The sequence below is a fragment of the Marmota monax genome, unplaced genomic scaffold, assembly GCF_021218885.2.
Source record: "Marmota monax isolate L192 unplaced genomic scaffold, Marmota_monax_Labrador192_F-V1.1 WCK01_AAM20220418_F8-fsc00296, whole genome shotgun sequence".
Taxonomy (NCBI): Eukaryota; Metazoa; Chordata; class Mammalia; order Rodentia; family Sciuridae; genus Marmota; species Marmota monax.
This window is the reverse complement of record NW_026694723.1, coordinates 1,254,360-1,273,660: the sequence shown is the minus strand read 5'-3', so window position 1 is coordinate 1,273,660 and position 19,301 is coordinate 1,254,360. Positions and strand designations below refer to the sequence as shown.

Genomic DNA, 19,301 nt, shown 5'->3' with positions numbered 1-19,301 from the left:
ATGTGCTAGGATAGTGCTCTACCACCGAGCCACCACCCAACCCCTATTTTTATGAAAGTTCCAACAACCATTTTATATTCTATTACTTTGTTTGATTCACTAATGTATGTTCTAGTTTAATAACTATAATTATAATTTAATTGAGTTAAACTGTTCAAGTAGTAACCAATGTTTTGCTACTCAGTTTGCATTGTGTCTTGCAGAAAGTTTCTATGGTGAGATGTTCCCCTTGGGATGGGGTCCCAAAGTCAAAAGATGCAAACTGGATGAGATTCTCACTGTCTGTGGTGCCGAGTGGCCTTCCTTAAGGCCTGGCCTGTCTCCCCCATTAGGAGCTGTAGGTGGGATCCCTCAGTCCTTCACTGACATAGATGCTGTGGCCCCCAGGTCCCTGGTCCACACTCCATCCATGACGACATCAGACCTCTCCACACACTCCACCGCCTCACTCATCAGCAACGAGGAGCAGTTTGAAGACTACGGGGAGGGGGATGACGTGGACTGTGCCCCCAGCAGCCCCTGCCCCGATGATGAGACCAGGACCAACGTCTACTCGGACCTGGGTTCTTCGGTGTCTTCCAGGTGGCTCCTTGGTCTGGGGTGATATTGGGGGCTCAGAAAAAAAATGGCGGAACCAATCCAGCCTCATCCTAGGAGATCAGATAGGCAGAGTCCTGAAATGACCATCCTGCCCTCTGACTTAGGGCTTGGGGGTGCTGCCTTTGCACCCCGATTGGGAGATTGGAGTTCTTCCTCCCTCCTTCCATCTTAGCAAAGAAATAGTTAACTAAGCTGGAAGGCCACAGGCCCTGACAGGGGTGTCTGTGTCATCTTGCTTCTAGAACCTCCTTCCATGATCGCTTCCCCCCACCTGAGTCATTACTTCCTCTGACATTCCCTCTTGGTGTGCTGTGCTTATTAAGTGGGTGCATCTCACCGGCCGCTTCTCTTTGAGCTTGTTGGTGAAGGGATGCTTGGTTGCTTTATTCCCACTCTCTGCCCTGCTCTGCAAAGTTTATAAATCTTGGGAACCAAATGAAGTGAGCTCAGCAGCGGGGACAGGGCACAGTCTGACAGCTAAGAAGGTGATTTCCTCCCTCCCCTGGATCAGTGCGGGGCAGACACCGAGGAAGATGCGGCACACGTACAACAGCGAGCTGCTGGATGTGTACTGCTCTCAGTGCTGCAAGAAGATCAACTTGCTGAATGACTTGGAAGCCCGGCTGAAAAACCTGAAGGCCAACAGGTGAGGCCCGCAGCCCAGAGGTGGCGGGAGGCCAGGTGGCACCTGGAGGCAGGAGTCCTGGGCAGGGCAGTCCACTCTGTCTTAGCAGATCTGAGGACACTCAGAGCAGGCTGATCCTGGGGGCTTTTCCTGCAACGGGAAGTCAAGCGGTTTTTTCTCGGGACCGAGTGGACGTGCAAAATCCCTTTAGTGGAGGGTCAAGCCTCATTCTGCATGTTGCTGTCTTGTAATAGGTGGACCAGAACCCCTCTGGTCAGTGACTGTTTCTTCTCTCTCTCTCTCCAGCCCCAACCGAAAAATCTCTAGCACTGCCTTTGGACGGTAAGGACCCCTTGTGAGACAATGAGTTGAGAGCTGTCCCCCTTAACTATGTTATTGCTGCCTGGGGCCAGGTCTCTGTGCCAGCAGCCCAGACTCAGCCAGTGTCCTATGGGTGGCTGAATGAGTAGAGGGGTGTGAGTGTGCCCAGGGCCCTGTAGCAGAGCAGCCAGAGGCCTGCTTCTCAGAAAGAAGTGCACGCCCTTCCTCGCCCTCATTCTTCCCTTGGTCCCCTCTTGGTTTCGGTCAGTGTCGTCACACTTTTGACTGCCTCGGCCTTGTGTGGACTTGGTAGGGATGCCCTGAGACAGTGACCCCACAGTTGTCGTGCCCTTCATACAAAAGAGACCCTGGGTTCCTGCTGGCAGAGATGCAGTGAGTCCTGCACAGCTGCCCTGCTGCCCCTGGGGTCCTATGCCATGCTCCTGTAGCCTGGCCCAGGTCCATGCCAGGATATCAGCTGCCAGCACCCAGGCTCTGGCTCAGTTCTGGGTGGGATGGCCTCTCGGTACAGACCCTGGCTGCTGCCTGTGGGGGAGTAGGGCAGGGGATGTCATTAGAGGATGGCAGCTGAAATTTTCTAAGGATGACCTCTGTAAATGTCCACCTATTTCCAGCCTCATCCTCAACCCAGTGCCAGTAAAGCATGCTGGATCCCTCCTGCACCTTCCTCCAGAGTTCCCTGAGAGGTGGCAGGAGCCATCTCGGTGGAGGGGGCCGAGCCCGACTGGGCAGCCGCAGGAGGTCAGGCCCTGTGCTGGCCTGTGGAGCCAGGCTCCCTCTATTGCAGCTTTCTAACCAGAAGAAAAGGGCCTCGTAGGCCAGCCCTGGCCATTTGGTAGCTGTTGGCTGGATGCTGCTGTGAAGAGGGTTTAGAGGCATCGGGAAAGAGCAGTTGTCGATGGGCCATGGCTGCTAGCAGCCCCTCCACCGGCATCAGAGCAGGCGATGCTCTCCCTCACTGGCTGAGGGAGGGTGGCCTCCTTGTTGGGGCCGCTAGGGTACAGCAGGTTCCCCCAGCCTGTAGCCTGAGTCTGGACCCCACCTCTGGAGGGCCCCTGCAGCCACAATCCATCGCCCACCCCTGCAGGCAGCTCATGCACAACAGTAACTTCAGCAGCAGTAACGGCAGCACTGAGGACCTGTTCCGGGACAGCATTGACTCCTGTGACAATGACATCACGGAGAAGGTGGGCCCTGGGCAGGTGGAGAAGGAAGGGAGTCAGTGTGTGCATGCTCCCGGGGGTAGTGGGAAGTACTTTGGGCTGCCAGCTGGGGACTCAGATGACCCTGTACCTTGTCCAAGAGCTAGGGGTAGGGGTGACAGGCACGTGGGCCCCTCAGTGTCATCCTCACTCAACATGACCACTTTTCTCATGCACTGCCATTTGAAGGTCTTGGTCATGAACTTTAGTTTCTAGGTTCTCAGTCCTGTGGCCTCCAAGGTCTTCTCTAGCCCATCCCTACTCTCTGCTGTAGGTAAGCTTCCTAGAAAAGAAGGTGACAGAGCTGGAGAATGACAGCCTGACCAGTGGGGACCTAAAGAGCAAGCTGAAGCAGGAGAACACACAGCTGGTGCACAGGTGAGGCCAGAGCATTGGCTCTGGGGACCGCGGGGCTGTCCCTGTGGCTGAGGCCCTGAGTGAAGCTGATGGCGGTAACTTACAGCTCTGAGGAGCAGAGGAGCTTGACCTTGACTGTAGGCCTGAGGACAGGACACAAGCCCCAGGGCAGAGCTTGGATCTGCTGTCCCTCACTGCTTATAGTGACCAGAGCCCCATCTCCTTCCTGGGATCAAGGTCTGCAGAGGAAGAGGCCAGTGTGGGCGGCTGGCAGGAGGGGTCCAGGTGGAGGCCACCGAGCATTGCTCAGTGCTTCCAGCACGGACTGGGACGAAGCAGATGTTGCATTTGGTAGTCCTCCCCAGATGTAGGAAGCTTGGTAGACATACCCCAGGGTCTGGTCCTCTACCTTGTGTACACCCTGAGGTCAGCTTGGTGGAGGGACCATTGCCAGTGATATACACCTTAGACTGATACCACCTACGCCACCATAGTGGGTTATAACATCCACAGCGGAGACCTGGCCCTTTGGTCTGACATGTGGGCCACTACCCAAGATGTGCCTGTGTTTGGAGTCATGGTGCCTAGTAACCTGAATTGCTGATCAGAGGGATACTGCCCAGGAAAGTAGAACAAAAATGAGGAGGGGAGGCCCGAGACAGTGTCCAGCTGAGACCAGGCTGGCGCTTCCTCCCTGTGCGGCCCTGTGCATCCCGCCATCCCAGGTGTGGTGTCACTCCCCTCTGAACCCACACCAGGTCTGCCCCTGGCTCATATGACTGGCTCACCTCCCTTTAGATGTCCCTAATTTATTTCTTGGCTGGCAGGCCTAGCAGACACTCCACCCTCCCTGGGTGGGTGTGTTGGGATTTGGCAGGGTCAGGAACAACTGGGTTGGGATGAGACCACTCAGGCCCCAGGAGCTGGCGCATCCTAGAGCTGTGCCCCCTCCCCCACACAGGGTGCACGAGCTGGAGGAGATGGTGAAGGATCAGGAGACCATGGCCGAGCAGGCACTGGAGGAGGAGGCCCGGCGACACCGTGAAGCCTACACCAAGCTGGAGCGGGAGAAGAGCACGGAGCTGGAGCTGCTCCACACCAGGTGCCCCTGCCTTCTGCTGCCTCCCACTGTGTAGTCGGGAAAACCGAGCTGCTGCTGTAAGAGGTCTGCTTCTGATGCCTTAAGCACACGTGGGCAAGCTGGACACGGGGTGCACACCTGGCATCCTAGCAACTTGGAATGCTGAGGCAGGAAGATCCACAAGTTCAAGGCCAGTCTCAGCAACTTTGAAGACCCTGTCTCAAAATAAATAAATAAATAATAAAAAGGGCCGGGGATGTAGCTCAGTGGTGGAGTACTTACCTCGTGTGTGTAAAGCCCTGGGTTCAATCCCCAGCCCCCAGCCCCCACACACACAGGCCTGTTCTTTAAGGAGTATGCAAAAGAAATTTCATAGTAACATCATTCATATTAGGTAAAAGAAGCAATACAAATGTTTAGCAATATTGTTTTTAAAAAATACATTAAAAAACCCAACTTCCTACCTGGTGTCCCAGGCTAGGTTGATGTTCAGCTTGGAGCTCCCCTGCTGTCAAAGCCTCTGATCCTGAATCTACTTGGGTGGATTGAACCTGGGCAAAGGGAATTAGAGAACAAGGGTCCCAGTTTTGTATGGGCTCCTGCACCTTGAGTGTGCATGTGGCTTCACTGTCAGAACCTGAGGCAGATAGGGCAGGGGGTGCACTGGCCCATGAGACTGATTGGTCACCCATTAGACATGTCATTCCCCCATGTCTGCTTCCCAGAGCCCCAGGGAGGCTGTTGCATGCCATGCGGACAGAGAGGGCTCCTTCCCCACAGGCTGGGGTCCCTTCAGTCCCAACAGAGAAGACATTGTCTTCTTGATGCTCTTGATGCCCTCAGACCCTGGGACTGTCTCTGAGCAGAGCCTTCCCAGGTTGGCTACACCCAGCCTGGACAGGGGAGGTGGCTAGGAGTTGGGCCATGTGAGGTTCCTTGAGGCTCATGGGCGGGCACCCCCGCCTACAGCCAGGCAGGCCCAAGGGAACTGGGTCACCTGCCCTGGAGCAGTTAGAGGAGACTTCCTGGAACACCTGTGCCGAGACCAGCCTTGTCACCAGGGTGGATTTCAAATTTGAACTTGGGCTTTAGGATTTGTTTGCTTCCATTTTCTGAGGTCTCCTTGAGGGCCCCTGCACTTACTCAGCCTGCTTTTTGCCATTTAGAGGAGGATGGGACACATGGGAGAAGACGGTGTGAGCACTGGCCAGAGAGCCAGAGGACAAATACAGAGAGCCACTGCCCTCCCCAGCTACCTTCCCACTGGTGGCCTTTGGACAACTCCAGGGGACTGTTCACTCACAGAATGTGGGCGTGTTCCCAGAGTCTATGGCATGCTTCCTGCCTGCCTTTACCAGCTCCAGGCCACCTTCCCTGGGTCTGAATTCCTCTCAGGCACTGGCCTTGGGGCCTCTCCTAGAGCTCTCAGAAGGGGAAAGTGGAGATCAGAAAACCATCCCTCCAGGAAGTGACAGTGGTTGGACCTGGCTGTCCATGGAATCACTTGAGGACAGCCCTTTGTGATACTAACAGGATTGCATCAGAACCAAGGCCTGGAGGAGGCAGCCTCATGAGCACTCAGGGAAGAGGCCTGGTGATACACTGGAGTCAGAAAGGAAGGCAAATATGGTCATTGCCTTCAAACTGCAGACACAGGCCTGGTCACAGCCAGCCCCAGGAAGATCTTCTCTCCAACTAGCAGAGAACAGCCCCTCTGTGATATTTCAGTCTTCAAAGGATGCATGCAAAAAGAGTCTTTTGTTCTTATTCACAAATGAATGTTTCCTTTTATTGAAAAAAATAAGAGTGACAACTTGATATCTTTACTATTTTGCTTCTGCTGGCAGAAGCTCAGGGCTCTGTGTGTGGAGCGCACCCTACTGGAAATGCTTGGAACCAGAGTGTTTCAGATTTCTGGGGTTTTTTTTGTTTGTTTTGTTTTTTGTTTGTTTGTTTTTTCAGATTTTAGAATATTTACATATACCTAATAAGATATCTTGAGGCTAAACCCAAGCCTGAATGTGAAATCCATATATGTTTCATATGTAGCTCAAACACACAGCCTGAAAATGACTAGAGGTACTGAGGTGTCTTATCACTGAACCACATCCTTTCTTTGAATTTTTTTCTTTTGAGACAGTCTCAGTATGTTGCTGAGGCTGACCTCAAACTTGCAATCCTCCTATCCCAGCCTCGTGAGTTGCTGCGATTACAGTTGCACACCACCGTGCCTGGCATGAAAATAATTATACCCAAGATTTTAAATTTATGCCTGAAACAAAGTTCTGTGGTGTGGAATTTCCCACTGTGGCATCATGTCAGTGCTCCAAAACTTCAAGTTTTGGAGCCTCCTGGGTTTCTGGGTCAGGGATACACAAACTGTTATCATTTGGGGAAAAAAAAATTCTTTTCTCTCTTTCAGTTAGTTTCTGATAGATTCCCTCCAGGAGGCAGAAAACACTTCAAACTGACATTTCCTTGTGAGACAATCTGAATTCCAGATTTCTGAAATTCATGACTCTCTCCTTTCCTCAGGGTGCAACAATTAGAGGAGGAAAATACCGAGCTCAGGACGACAGTGACGCGACTCAAGTCGCAAACCGAGAAACTGGACGAGGTGAGCAGCATTCTGGGCAAGAAGCTGTGTCCACAGAGAAGCAAGGTTGGCCAAAGGGGGCCTTGAGTTTATTACTTAGTGAAACTCTTAAAAAAAGAGCTAGACTCCCCCCCCCTTAAAAAATAAAGCAAACTGTGAATAATGGCGTGTGTTTTCTGCAATGAATATAGAGTATACATTCCCCATATGATAGGAATGATAGTCTGAAGAGTGAGAGAGCTTCTGTTGGGGCCTACCTGGTCTGTACGAGCTCTACTCAGCTTCCCTGGAGGATTTGGGCCTGAGGTGTTCTTAGTTGTGTTTCTGGAATCACAGGGGACCTGTCTGTTCTCTAAGCCATGACTTGGAGGGCTCTGTCCCACTGGGCGGGGTCTCCTACCCATTTGCTCTGAGAAACCCTTGTTTGGGTCAGAAGGTGCCCGACTCTGGCCACCCCCTTCCCATGACTGGTCTCCTTGCTCCAGGAGCGGCAGCGCATGTCCGACCGGCTGGAGGACACCAGCCTGCGGCTCAAGGACGAGATGGACCTGTACAAACGCATGATGGACAAGCTGCGGCAGAACCGCCTGGAGTTCCAGAAGGAGCGGGAGGCGACGCAGGAGGTGGGTCCCTGCCAGAGGGCCCCAGGGCTCCCCCCAGCGTCCCCCTTACCACCAACCAGCCCCTCTTCCCCGACCCGCAGCTCATCGAGGACTTGCGCAAGGAGCTGGAGCACCTGCAGATGTACAAGCTGGACTGCGAGCGGCAGGGCAGGGGCCGCGGCTCCTCCGGCCTGGGCGAGTTCAGTGCCAGGGCCCGCGAGGTGGAGCTGGAGCACGAGGTCAAGCGGCTAAAGCAGGTGGGCCCTGGGAGCTGCCATCCAGCAGGATGAGGTGCCCAGGGCAGCTGCATGGGCTTCCTGTGCTGGGACCCTGGCAAGGGAGCCAAGGTGGTAATCCCTCCTCCTACCCCACACACTCCCACCTGCTCCTCCGTCAGGACTGGCCACCTGGCTCATGGCTCAGGTCAAGTGACTTGGCTCTGGCTACATCTGACGGATCTCAGGATCTTTCCATCTGTAAAAAGAAAGCAACATCACTGTCCTGTCTTTGGTGCTTGGGGTGAGACTGAGACTCAGTCCAGCTGCAGCTTAGTGCCCGGCTGGGCTGGGTTCTCCCAGCGGGACACACCAAGTCTGAGGTTCCATTTCAGTGCTCCTGGGAGCAGTCCCTTCATTGGGCGTCAGTTATGGTTGGGGGAGTGGGATCAGGAAGGGGCAGTGACCCTTCAAGGGAGTAATGTCCACTGAAGTCCCCCAAGCCCAGTCTGACATTGTGTGGGGGGAGTCTGTGATTACAAGTCACATCTTTGAGTTTGTTTCACTTGAGGCAGAGGAGCTGGCAGCTGTGCCCCGGCAGTGCTCCTAAACCTAGCCCTTCTCCCATCCAGGAGGGGCTCCCGGGTCTCAAGTGCAAGCCTTAAAGCATCTTTAGGCAAGAGCTGGCACATAGGGCTGATGTCAGCTGATGACCCCTTCAAGAGGGATGGTGCCCTGAGCACTTGCCACTCAGCAGAATTCCAGAGCTCCTGTTCACCCAGACCCCAGAGCAGGGCTGTCCTCAGTAAGGGCCAAGGTTGCAGGATGAGCTCCCAGTGGGCCCCAGGGAGGAAGGAATGGCCAGGCATGCTCCTGTCCAAGAAACATGGCTCCTCTGGGCAGGGCAGTAATTCCCCCTCCAACCCCATGATCTCAAAGGGACTCCAGGCCCTAGACCAGGATCTGGTCCTCCACCCTGACACCTGGCAAAGGCTGCATCCTCATCAGGCCTCCTGAAGTGGCCATAGCACATGGCCACAGGGAGGCACCCTGTGGCTGTAGGGAGAGAGTGGATACAGAGAGGGGGTTCCAGCAGACTCCAGATGCCTCTTAGAGTTGATGTTGTCTTCACTTGTCTCTGTAGGAGAACCATAAGCTGCGGGATCAGAATGACGACTTGAACGGACAGATCCTGAGCCTCAGCCTCTATGAAGCAAAGAACCTCTTTGCTACTCAGACCAAAGCCCAGTCTTTGGCTGCAGAAATTGACACAGCATCTCGAGATGAGGTACCCTGTCCCCTTGATCTTGGTTGGATCCTAGCCCCTCCCCCCCCCTCCCCCTCCAGGACCATGAGCCCCAGGCTGCCCAGGCCTGGCCCCTGAGTGTCCCCACCTACCACTACCCCAAAAGACAGGCACAGCTGTGCAGGAGGTGGCCACAGGGGAACAGGTCAGCTCTGGTTTCTGCTGAAAGGAACACAGGTTTAGGACAGGGTGGAGCATGAGTCTGAGCTCTGCCGGAGAAGTGCAGTGGGTCGCATCTTCACGGAGACCCAGGTTAGGCTGTGATCCCACCGCCCTTGGCAGGAGGACAAGGGAGCTGGCATTTCTCGAGCGTCGGCTTTTGCGCATGTTCTCATTTCACCTGATAACTCTGGGGCTTTATGAATACCTCCATTATAGACCAAGAGACCAGGGCACAGGCTCACCCAGCTCCAGTGGGAGAGGGACCCTGCTGTCTAGCACCAAAGCCCACTCTTCTACAAATGCCAGAACTCCTAGCCACATTTTAACATGACCCTAAGACCCCATGCCACTGAAACTTACACTCTTCCTGGGACCCAGAGCTTACGGTCAACCTCTGGCCTCAAGGAGCTCCTGACTGGTCACCAGCACCCCTAGCCCCAGGGCAGAGGCAACAGTTTGGCTGTACCCTAAAGGACATAATAGGAATTGCCTCAGAGAAGGGCAAGGGCAGGAGTCGGGTGGAAAGGAAACAGCTGGCAGCCTCAGCCTTTGGTGCCCTGGAACTGTGAATGTCAGCCTTGATCATATATGTCTTTAGTGGGCGCAGTGGCACACGCCTGTAATCCCAATGGCTCGGGAGGCTGAGGCAGGAGGATCTCGAGTTCAAAGCCAGCCTCAGCAACAGTGAGGCCCTAAGCAACTCAGCGAGACTCTGTCTCTAAATAAAATACAAAATAGGGCTGAGGATGTGGCTCAGTGGTCAAGTGCCCCTGAGTTCAATCCCCAATACCCAAAGTAAAAATAAATAAATGCCTTTGGCCAGTGTGGTCAACCTTAAAAAAAAAAAAAAAAAAAAAAAAATTACCCATCCCCAGTGCCTCCACAGACCACTTACATTGCCTAAGACCCTTGTCCTGGCCTCTAGGTGCTGTTGTTAGTGTGGGGTCTTGCCTTGCCCAGGGCCTCCTGGGTCCCTCAGTCATCAGACACTAGCTCACTGCAAGCCTGGGGATCTGGGCTCTGCCACACCCCCATCTAGGCCTAGCCTCTGACCTGTCTTTCCCACTCCCTTCAGCTAATGGAAGCTCTAAAAGAACAGGAGGAGATCAACTTCCGGCTGAGGCAGTACATGGACAAGATTATCCTGGCCATCCTGGACCACAACCCCTCCATCCTGGAGATCAAGCACTGAGGAGGGGGCTGGCTGCAGAGCGGCCTTAGGACCTGGGGACCAAGGGGCAGGCCTGCCCCAGGATGTGGGCCTGGGCCTGGGCCCACACTCACTGTAAATGTACCTCTGGCCACCATGCGTACCGTGTACTGGTGTATATGTGGGCTGAGCGTGGGATCGTGGCTGGTGACACCTGCACAGTGAGCTGTGTGTGCACTTTGTGGTCCCTTTGCAAGGGGCGGAGGGTACTGGCAGCGGAGAGAACAAGGTCTGCCATGGGAGTTCCTGCGATAACGAGAACTGGACACTTGTGTTACTTACTGGATAAAATGATTCTACCTCTGGGATAAGGATTAGAAATACTCTAGGGAGACAGGCTCTTCTCTCCCTGCCCCACCTCCCGGGACGAGGAGCAAAATCTGATCTTTTCCAGGAATTTGGTTGCTCTTTCCAGCCTCTTTGGCCATCTTTCAAGCCCAGGTATTTGAGCTCAAAGAGAAGGAAGGGGCATCTGGGGGGACCCAGTGGAGGAGCCCTCGGGCAGCCCTCTGTGGGGCAGTGTACGGTGTCCAGAGGACTCGGGTTCGCAGAGCTGTGGACAGGCCGTCCTCATTGGTGGGGTTCTTGGCATCTTGGCTTCTCCCTGCCCTCCCCGCCTGCTCACCTACCTCCCCTTTATGGTTTGGTTTTGTTTTTAAGACAATGAAATAGAAGCACTATTCACTTGGGTATAACATGAAGAAATCAAAAGGAAAGCAGCAGCTTAGGAGGTGGGGGTGTCAAAACAGGTTGGGCAACCAAAGAAAGGATTCCCAGAGGAACAGGGCTGCCCGCAGCCGCGCAGACGGACTGTCGCTTGTCACTGGTGGGCTCCTCGCGGCCTGGTGAGGGGCAGGCCTCGGGATAGATTCCAGAATCCGAGCTTGGGCTCCCCTGGGGAGCTAGAGCGGCCTCCTTCTTTGGTCTTCATCCAGGGGAACAGACACTGCGCTGGTGGGACATACAGGTGGGAAAGTTGCAGGGAAACCTTTGTCTTCCGTGCTTTGGACACATGGTGGGAATTTCCACCATGGATTTTTAATGTGATCTCTTGTTCTAGGCAGCAGGGAGTAGATGTGATCCTTTCCTTCGAGTTTTCCAGTCTATCTGAATTTTCTATAGCTTGTGATTCGTTTCCTTTACCCAAATCTATATAAACATGGATGGTCTTATTTCTTCCCCTGCAGTTTCTTGTTTTCTTCAGCACATCTAGCGAGAAAAGGAAGGTTCGGGCATGTTGGGGAGGGTAGAGAGGGGTGTATGCAGAGAAGGCGGGCAGCGGAGGATGAAGAGGGGACCTGGGGGACTTGGGTGTGTCCCCAGGTTTGGAGGCAGGGCTGTAGCCAAGACTGATCTTCATTCCATTCCAATCAACTTTGCTTCTGTTGGATTTTGTGATTTCTTTTTAATACGTGCAGTTTGGTCTCATGCTGCAAATAACGGGGTTGCACTGGTTCTGCCCAGGACTCTGGAATTACCCATGCAGGGAAGACTGGCTGAGGCATTTTCTCTAGAAGGCCCTGTTCTCAGGACACTGGGCTCTCCCAAGGGTCTGAGAACCCACAGGCAGAGAAAGGCGGCCTGAGGAGTGGGTCTCTTGAGAATTTGCCAGTAGCAAGGAATGGCCACAACCAGAGGCAAATGACAAGTTGCGACATGGCATTGGCCTGGATTTTCTATTGCAAGAAGTGCCACTGAGGCTGGCCAAGTCAGGGCCCTGGTCCATGGGGGTGAGTATTTAATAAGTAAAATTGCATATGTTCTTTAGCTGCATTAGTGCAGATTCCAGAGAAGGCCACAGAAGCCAGAGTTAGAGCCGCTATGAAGGAAATTCTGCCAGGGGAAGAGGGGGTGGGAAAAGACAGCCTGCTCCATTCTCCTCGCCTCTCCTTGTAGGGGGCGCCATTGGCATGGGTTTCCTGAGAGGCCAAAAAAAAAAAAAAGAGCCAGGTCTAAAAGACCCTTTGGATCTGGGCCAGTGTCAGAGAGGCCTCTTAAAGAGGGACTTTTAAATGAGGAAATGAATTCCCTGTAACACACTCATTCCATTAAATCCAACCTCCTTACTTTCTTCAGCCAGGATGCATTTCTTGTCTGTCAGCTCCGCTTTTTAAGGTCAGGTATGCTTGAGGGCTGGAAATGTAGTCCAGTGGTAGAGGGCTTGTGCAAGGGCCTGGATTCAATCCCTACTGCCGCCCCCCACACCCCACCCCCCAAATCATGTATGTCTTTAAAATGCTCTTCTGATCCTGAAGGCTAGCCTGATGGGAGCCGACACCCCAGCTCCACAGCCCTGCTCTTGCTGTGTTTTCTGCCTCCCTTGCTCATTTTCCAGCTGGGAGTTCTACCCCAGCTGTCCCTTGTTGTATTGCTAGGTGGTAAACATGTGCCCAGTTAGATTTGAACTTCAGGCTAGGCACAGTGGTCCACCTGTAATCCCAGAGGTTTGGGAGGCTGAGGCAGGAGGATCATGAGTTCAAAGCCAGCCTCAGCAACTCAGCAAGACCCTGTCTCTAAAAAGGGCTGGGGATGTGGCTCTGTGGTGGAGTGCCCCCTGGGTTCAATCCCTGATACCAAGAAGAAATTTGAATTTCAGATACACCCAAATAATTTTTCACTTTTAGAATATATATGTTCCAGTTAATACTTAAGACATATTTTAAATGAGCTTTAAAATTTTTTGATCCCCAAAAGGGCTGGGGTATAGCACAGTGGTAGAACATTTGCCTAGCACATGCAGTGCCCTGGGTTCAATCCCCAGTACCCAAAACCAAACAAACCCAAAACTGATCTCTGGCCATTCTGGTTTAATTGGTCCTGACCCCTAACCCAAGCCTCTGAATTTGGGAGTACCCAGGTGCATCTAATTTAACTGGGTGTTTTATGGGAGTTTGGGGTGAGGGTTGTTTTTCTGCCTACCAACAGGACAGATCAATAGTAATCTATCTAAAGTTTAGAGGGTTTTGTTTGGGGGCGGCGGGGGCGTTCTGGAGAAGATTCACATTTTATGTAACATTGAGCTGTCTTTGCCATCAATTGGAAGCCAAGCAAAATTAGCTAATGTTTTCCTTTTTTAAATTTTAACTTTGAAGTAGCTGGAGTTAGACCTGGATTATTTTATTTTAAACTGGTAGATCTATTTGAGAATCATCAGAGGGGAATTCCTTTTTCTTGACTTTATTTCTGATCTATAAAAACCACAAAGCTCCAGAAACTTCCAGACCTCTGGAGGCTTCTAGCAGTGGGCACTGCAGTCACCTGGAGAGATTAGGAAACTCTGATGACTGGGCTGACTCCCCAGAGGTCCAGACTGAATTGCTGGGGCCCCGGCATCTAGATTTTAAAAGAACTTGTTGTTACATATTCATCATGCACACCATATAACAATTTGATTTGACCAATATCCCGCCCACCCCCTGGTCCCTTTCACCTACTGATCTCCATTTGGTTTTCATGAGATCCCCTCCCCCACACCTTTCTTTTCCTTTTTCCTCTCTAGCTTCCACATATGAAGAAAACATATGACCCTTGACCTGAGTTTGGCTTATTTCGTTTAACATAATGGTCTCTAGTTCCATCCATTTTCCTGCAAATGACACGATTTTATTTTTATTTATGGCTGAGTAAAACACCATTGTGTATATAGACCCCATTTTATGTATCTGTTCATCTGTTAGTGGACGCCTAGGCTGGTTCCATAGTTTGGCTATTGTGAATTGTGGTACCTACGTGTTTGAAGACCTCAGGTGATGTCAGTGTGTAGCTCAGGGCTGAGACCCCTTGTCCTAGAAGCTTGTTGGCCAGAGGTCGAGAAAACCGGTAGCAGTGGCCTTTGGGCTTGTTGAGCCAGGACAGGTCCAGGGCCTCTGCTGAGGTGGTGGATGGTGGCTTTACCTGTGGTGATATCAAGTGGCCCTTGCCCCAGGATGGGAGTCCAGATGGCCTCGGGACCAGTAGATCCAGCAGCTTGGAGATTAGCAGACTTAGGTGGGCAGCAGAGTCTCTGCCCCTGAGTCAGAGATGACACGTGTTGAGATGTATTGACCACAGGCCCTTTACTAAGTGGAGGCAGAACAGAGTCGGCTGAGAGCCACTGGCTTGCACAGCTGAGCTGGAGGGACCCTGGCTTCGTGGGCTTTGCCTGTGCTCTGACCAGGCAGATGAGGGAAGGCCTGGCTCTTCCCATTGTTAGCCAAACCAGACCCAGGCTCAGGCCTTGGAGGCTCCAGGTGCTAGTCCACTGACCAGTCTGATTCCTGGCCCAGGTGGGGGCCCTTTGTCCCAGCGAGGGACATCATAGCCTGCCAAAGCCTGCAGCAAGGCCTGGTGAGGTGGGGAGCATTTAGTCCCCTCTGTGTGCTCCAGGTATGTGTGAGAGCTGGCTCTAGATGGGATTGGGTGGTCACCATGCCAAGGAAATGACTTTGGTCACCTGGTAGATCCCTGGTGGCTCAGTAGGGGGCTGAGTGAGGAGAGGGGCCATTTAAGGATTCAGTGCTAGCATCCTCCATGGTCTCTCCTCCCCGTCCCTCCCTTTGGGACCCAAGGTCCCCTCTGTAAGTTGGTGCTTCAGGCTGTTAAGACGGCAGCCCGCCCCATAAGGAGTCTGAAGTTAGAGGGGCCGTACCCTTCCCTGGTGACTTGGAGCTCTGATCTTAGGGACCTCAAGGTCCTGACACGTGTACCTGTGATGGGCAGCTGAGGAGGGCTCCCACGGGCCAGCCCCACCTGCCTGATGGGACGGTCCTAAGGCCCTCTGCCATCCTCTGGCTGCCCATCTGAGAGGTTACCAGCTTTCCAGAAGAGTTTGTGTCTATGAGTAAGACCCTGGTGAAGGGCAAGGCCACTGTTCTCACTGGGTTCCGCATGCTCCTCCTCTCTCCGTTGTGACTGTAGTGTAGGGCTGTCTGCCCCAGAGACACCAGCTGGGGAGAGTATCCCAGGCCACCTCTGCTGCCAGTCTAAGTGCTGCTGTGCCCGGGGCCACCCTGCATCCTGCTGGGACCGCCTGCTTTGCTGTGCTGCCCGGGCTGTTTTTGTCTGCATGGTTTGGGGTCTTTGTCCTCGTGCCTTTTCTTCCCTGTCACCACTATACGGGATTCTCCCTGTGTCCCCACTGCCCCCTTTTCTACACACTCTCGTGGTCGCTGCCTTCCCAGCCCTGTAAACGTGGACATATGCATCCTACTTTGTAACCTCGGGCCTCCTCCCTGGGCGGCCGAGCTTCCAGGCACTTTGACTACCCACCAAGACCAGGCCCGCCTCCCCTCGGCTCCCCCGGCCTTACCCTGCCTTGTAGACTCGGTGACTTTGTACAGAATATTTTGTCATTGTCTTAAGCACTGGGGGCCCGGCACTGAGTCCCGCCCCCAGCCTGCGGTTAGTTAGAAACCTGAATCCCAGGTAAGGGCAACTTCATGTAAAGCGACTTCAAACTCCTGCGCACCCTCTTGCTGTGAGCATGCGGGTACTTGAACCTGGGCCACTGGCCCCAGCAGAGGTGCCATGAGTCTTGCAGGTCTGCAGCAGATACCTGCTGCTCCTGGAGGAAGCCCTGGCTGTGTGGTTCCCTGTACCCAGCAGTGGGCCTGGGTTTAGGGCCACGGTGTCTAATGTGTAGGACAGCTGCAGACCCAAGGGAGAGGAAGAGGCTTGCCACTGTCCCTGCCTGTGTATTAACACCTGCCCAGCCCTTCCTAGTCTGCCGAAGGTGCTCAGACCAGAGTGCCATTAAATACCAGACTGATGTCAGGACCCGGATGGGACAGGGCATCACTGAGGACTCTCAGCCCGTCGTCACCTTCCCTCCTCCCAGCTTTTTCCCGTCTGGGGCTGGGTCTCTTGCAGACCAGGTAGAGTAGACTACGTGGTGACCTCACGCTCCAGGGCTTGGTTCACAGCTTCTGACTCTGTGGGATTCCACTTGGGTGTTTGCCTCAGGAGTCCAGGTCTGGAAACGGCCTTAGCTTTAGGACTGGGATGGGACTTCTGCTTTCAGGCCCCAGAGAGGGAGGGTGTGGGGCGAGGCCCCAAGGCTGGGTCCCAGGTCCTGAGCTCCTGCTGCTCTCTATCTCAGCTGCGGGCACCTTCCAGGGAACTGTAATGTACAGACCAAGGTGTAAATAAACAGTGGCTTTTCTTGCCTGACTTGAGAGAGTTTCTGTGGTGTTGGTGGGGAGGGTGTTTCAGGTTTTCACCACTGTGACAAAACACCTGAGAAAATTAACTTAGAGCAGGAAAGATTTATTTTGGCTCACAGTTTCAGAGGTTTCAGTCCATGGTCACTTGGCTCTGTTGAGAGGGGTGGGGGACAAGATATACCCTTCGGGGGTATGCCTCCAGTACCTGCTTCTCCCAGTGAGGCCCACGTTTTGGGGGAACATTCCTGATCCAAGGCCTCAGGAAGAACGGGACCCACCTGGTGTGGGACTTTCGGGGTGGCTGGTGCTATCCCTTGGCTCTCCAGTCACTCATTCTAGCCTGCTGTCCCAGATGTGGATCCCAGAAGCCCCTGCAACACCACCATTCCAGCTGTGATGTTTAAAAACTTTGTCTTCAATACAACCATGTTCTTTCCCAGCAAGGGCCTCCCAGGAGTCTATGGGGTCCCCAGGGCCATTGGCCCAAGTCTCCTACTCAAGCCTGGCTTCAGACTTTCCAGTATGGGGCTCTGACAAGCCCTAGAGTGTCAAGGTGGCCCTGGATTCGGTCATCTACACCTCCAGATTTCTGCCTCTCCCTGTTTCCCACTTCCTCGTATTATTATGGGATTCCAGGTACCAAAAGGACTTCACAGTTTCCCCCAAGGCCACTATGCTGGCTTGGGCCCTCCATCTCCAATGCAGGCTCATGCCATGGGTCCTTCTGGGGGGCAGACAGTTCCCACTTATGGGTTAGCACTGCTTCCTGGGCCACAGGTAGCCATCCCCCAACAGTAGGACTTATGAGTTCCCCTGGACCTGTATTCCCTCCTTCCTGCAAAAGCACTTTTCTTTTTCTTCCCAACTGGGGTCTCCAAATTTGGCAAATAAAAATACAGGATTACCCAATAAATTAATTTGAAATAATTTAAATTTGAATTTCAAATGAATAATCCAGTGAGCCTCAATTATATCTGCAGACTATTTCCAAATGAGGCCAGGTCCTAGGATTTAGGATTTCAACATACTGGGGAGGGGAGCCACAACCTGCAACACCCAGTGAGGGAGGGTGGGGCAGGGGGATTGCCTCTGCCATTCTGGAGAGAGAAGGGGCCAAGTGATGTTGTGTGCAGGCTGCATCCGCACACAGGTGCACTCCCCACCCACCCACCTTAGAGAATGTCTGACAGTCCTCATAAGTGACATCATTCTTGCGCCCCCCTGGAGGTTTCTGCAAAAGAGTCTGTCAGGTCCCATCAACTCTGAATTAGAAAGCCTTTAAGGGTAGCAGCTGGGCCTGGGTCAAAGTCCCCTGAATGGGTGGAAACATCTGAGAATAGAAATCACTCAACCAACCATCATTGACTGAGCATCCTGTGTGTGGCAGGCACTGGGGCTGGGTGCAGGCAAGCCCTCGTGCTCTGGGAGTCCCCAGGCTCCTGCAGGAGGAGAGAGAGACAACTGATTTCCAGGACGATGTGCAGCACCCAGGGGAAAGTCTGGGGGGCTTTGGGAGCTGGAGGAAGGGGATGTATCCCAGTTGGGGATTGGGGAGATTCCCTGAGGCAGGGGGCCTTTTGACAGAACTCTGAGGGGCTGGAGAATGTAAGAAAACGGTGTCTGGACACAAAGCAGAGCCCTTCAGGATGCTGTGGGTGGAAGGTGGGTGGAGGGGGTGGGGGGAAGGCTGCAGCTGGGCCAGAGAGTGGAGTGCCTGGTGAGCCAAGAGTGGGTCCCTCTCCATCCACTAAGCCAACATTTCTTGGTGCTAACAGATGCCTGGTGAGTGGTCGGTGCTGAGCTCACAATAGTGAGCAAAACAGATTTGCTCCCTATCCTTATGGTGAAGGAAGCCTCCAGAATGTGCAAGTAAAGTTCTTAAACTCTGGCAGCATATTAGCATCACCTGGTGGAGTTTTAAAACCACCCACCCGGTGATTCTGATTGGGTTGGCTGTGGTTTCGGGTGGGCAATGGGATCTTATTAAGGCTCACCAGGTGACTCCACTGTGTAGCCCGAGGAAGAAACGGGTATATGAGGAGGTGTGCCTGGCCTCCTAGGAGCAGTCAAGGAGCTTCAGCTGGAGGACGTGGCGGAGGCAGCAGACATGGCCAGGTAAGGAGACTGGTGGGGGTATGGGCAAGGAGAGGAGACAGTGAAATGTGAGGATACGAATTCTCGGAGCAGAATTCAGGGAGGAAAAGTGGCACTTTGGGGGTCTCGGGCTCTTCTTTTAAAGGAAACTTTGGGGAGGAGGGCGTAGGAGGTATGTGGGGGTGGTGTCTCGGGTCTGCTCTGAGGACATTTAGGTCAACCTTACCTCCTGTCTCCCAGCAGTAGATAGTGCTGGGAATGTACCCTACACCACAGGATTCTTAAACTATTGTTTCTTCCTTTGTTTATTCTAAAAACATGCTAGTACATTGCATAGGCTAATTAACAGGGCGCTGGGTGACTTTCATTGAGTGAATTTATAGTAACTTTAAGACGTATAGATTTTGCAAGAGTTTGTGAGGGACAGGCTTGGAAAAGGCATGAGGAACTGCAGCACAAGGCTTTCGGATTAAAATTAGTCTCCTCTTTCTTCCTTTTGAGGAATTGAGGTAAGAAAAAGAAAACAGTATCCCTTGATATCCACAGGCGATGGGTTCTAGCACATACCCAAACCCTTGGATGCTAATATTCCTTACATAGGATGAGCATGTAACCCATGTAACCTTCCCATACACTTTAAATCATCTCTAGATTACTTATAATACCTAGTACAACATAAATGCTGTGTAAATGGTTGTTATGCTGTATTTAGGGTATAAGGGGAAAATGTTAGGTACACATGCAATTAAATATTTTCACCTGGGCACGG

General features: G+C 53.0%; 1 protein-coding gene across 4 annotated transcripts in view; it reads left to right on the top strand.

Moving 5' to 3' along the window:
• The window catches only part of Rab11fip4 (RAB11 family interacting protein 4), a 115,480-nt gene extending 99,035 nt beyond the window's left edge, over positions 1–16,445 (top strand). For all 4 annotated transcript variants that reach the window (XM_046423989.2, XM_046423993.2, XM_046423992.2 and 1 more), the window contains 11 exons: positions 388–582; positions 1,112–1,246; positions 1,532–1,567; positions 2,655–2,754; positions 3,044–3,147; positions 4,088–4,228; positions 6,743–6,824; positions 7,289–7,426; positions 7,507–7,662; positions 8,765–8,908; positions 10,164–16,445. In XM_046423989.2, coding sequence (XP_046279945.1) covers positions 388–582; positions 1,112–1,246; positions 1,532–1,567; positions 2,655–2,754; positions 3,044–3,147; positions 4,088–4,228; positions 6,743–6,824; positions 7,289–7,426; positions 7,507–7,662; positions 8,765–8,908; positions 10,164–10,280 — 1,348 coding nt within the window. In that variant the 3' untranslated portion in view covers positions 10,281–16,445. The remainder of the gene's footprint in view (positions 1–387; positions 583–1,111; positions 1,247–1,531; positions 1,568–2,654; positions 2,755–3,043; positions 3,148–4,087; positions 4,229–6,742; positions 6,825–7,288; positions 7,427–7,506; positions 7,663–8,764; positions 8,909–10,163) is intronic.
• Positions 16,446–19,301: the final 2,856 nt, after the last annotated feature.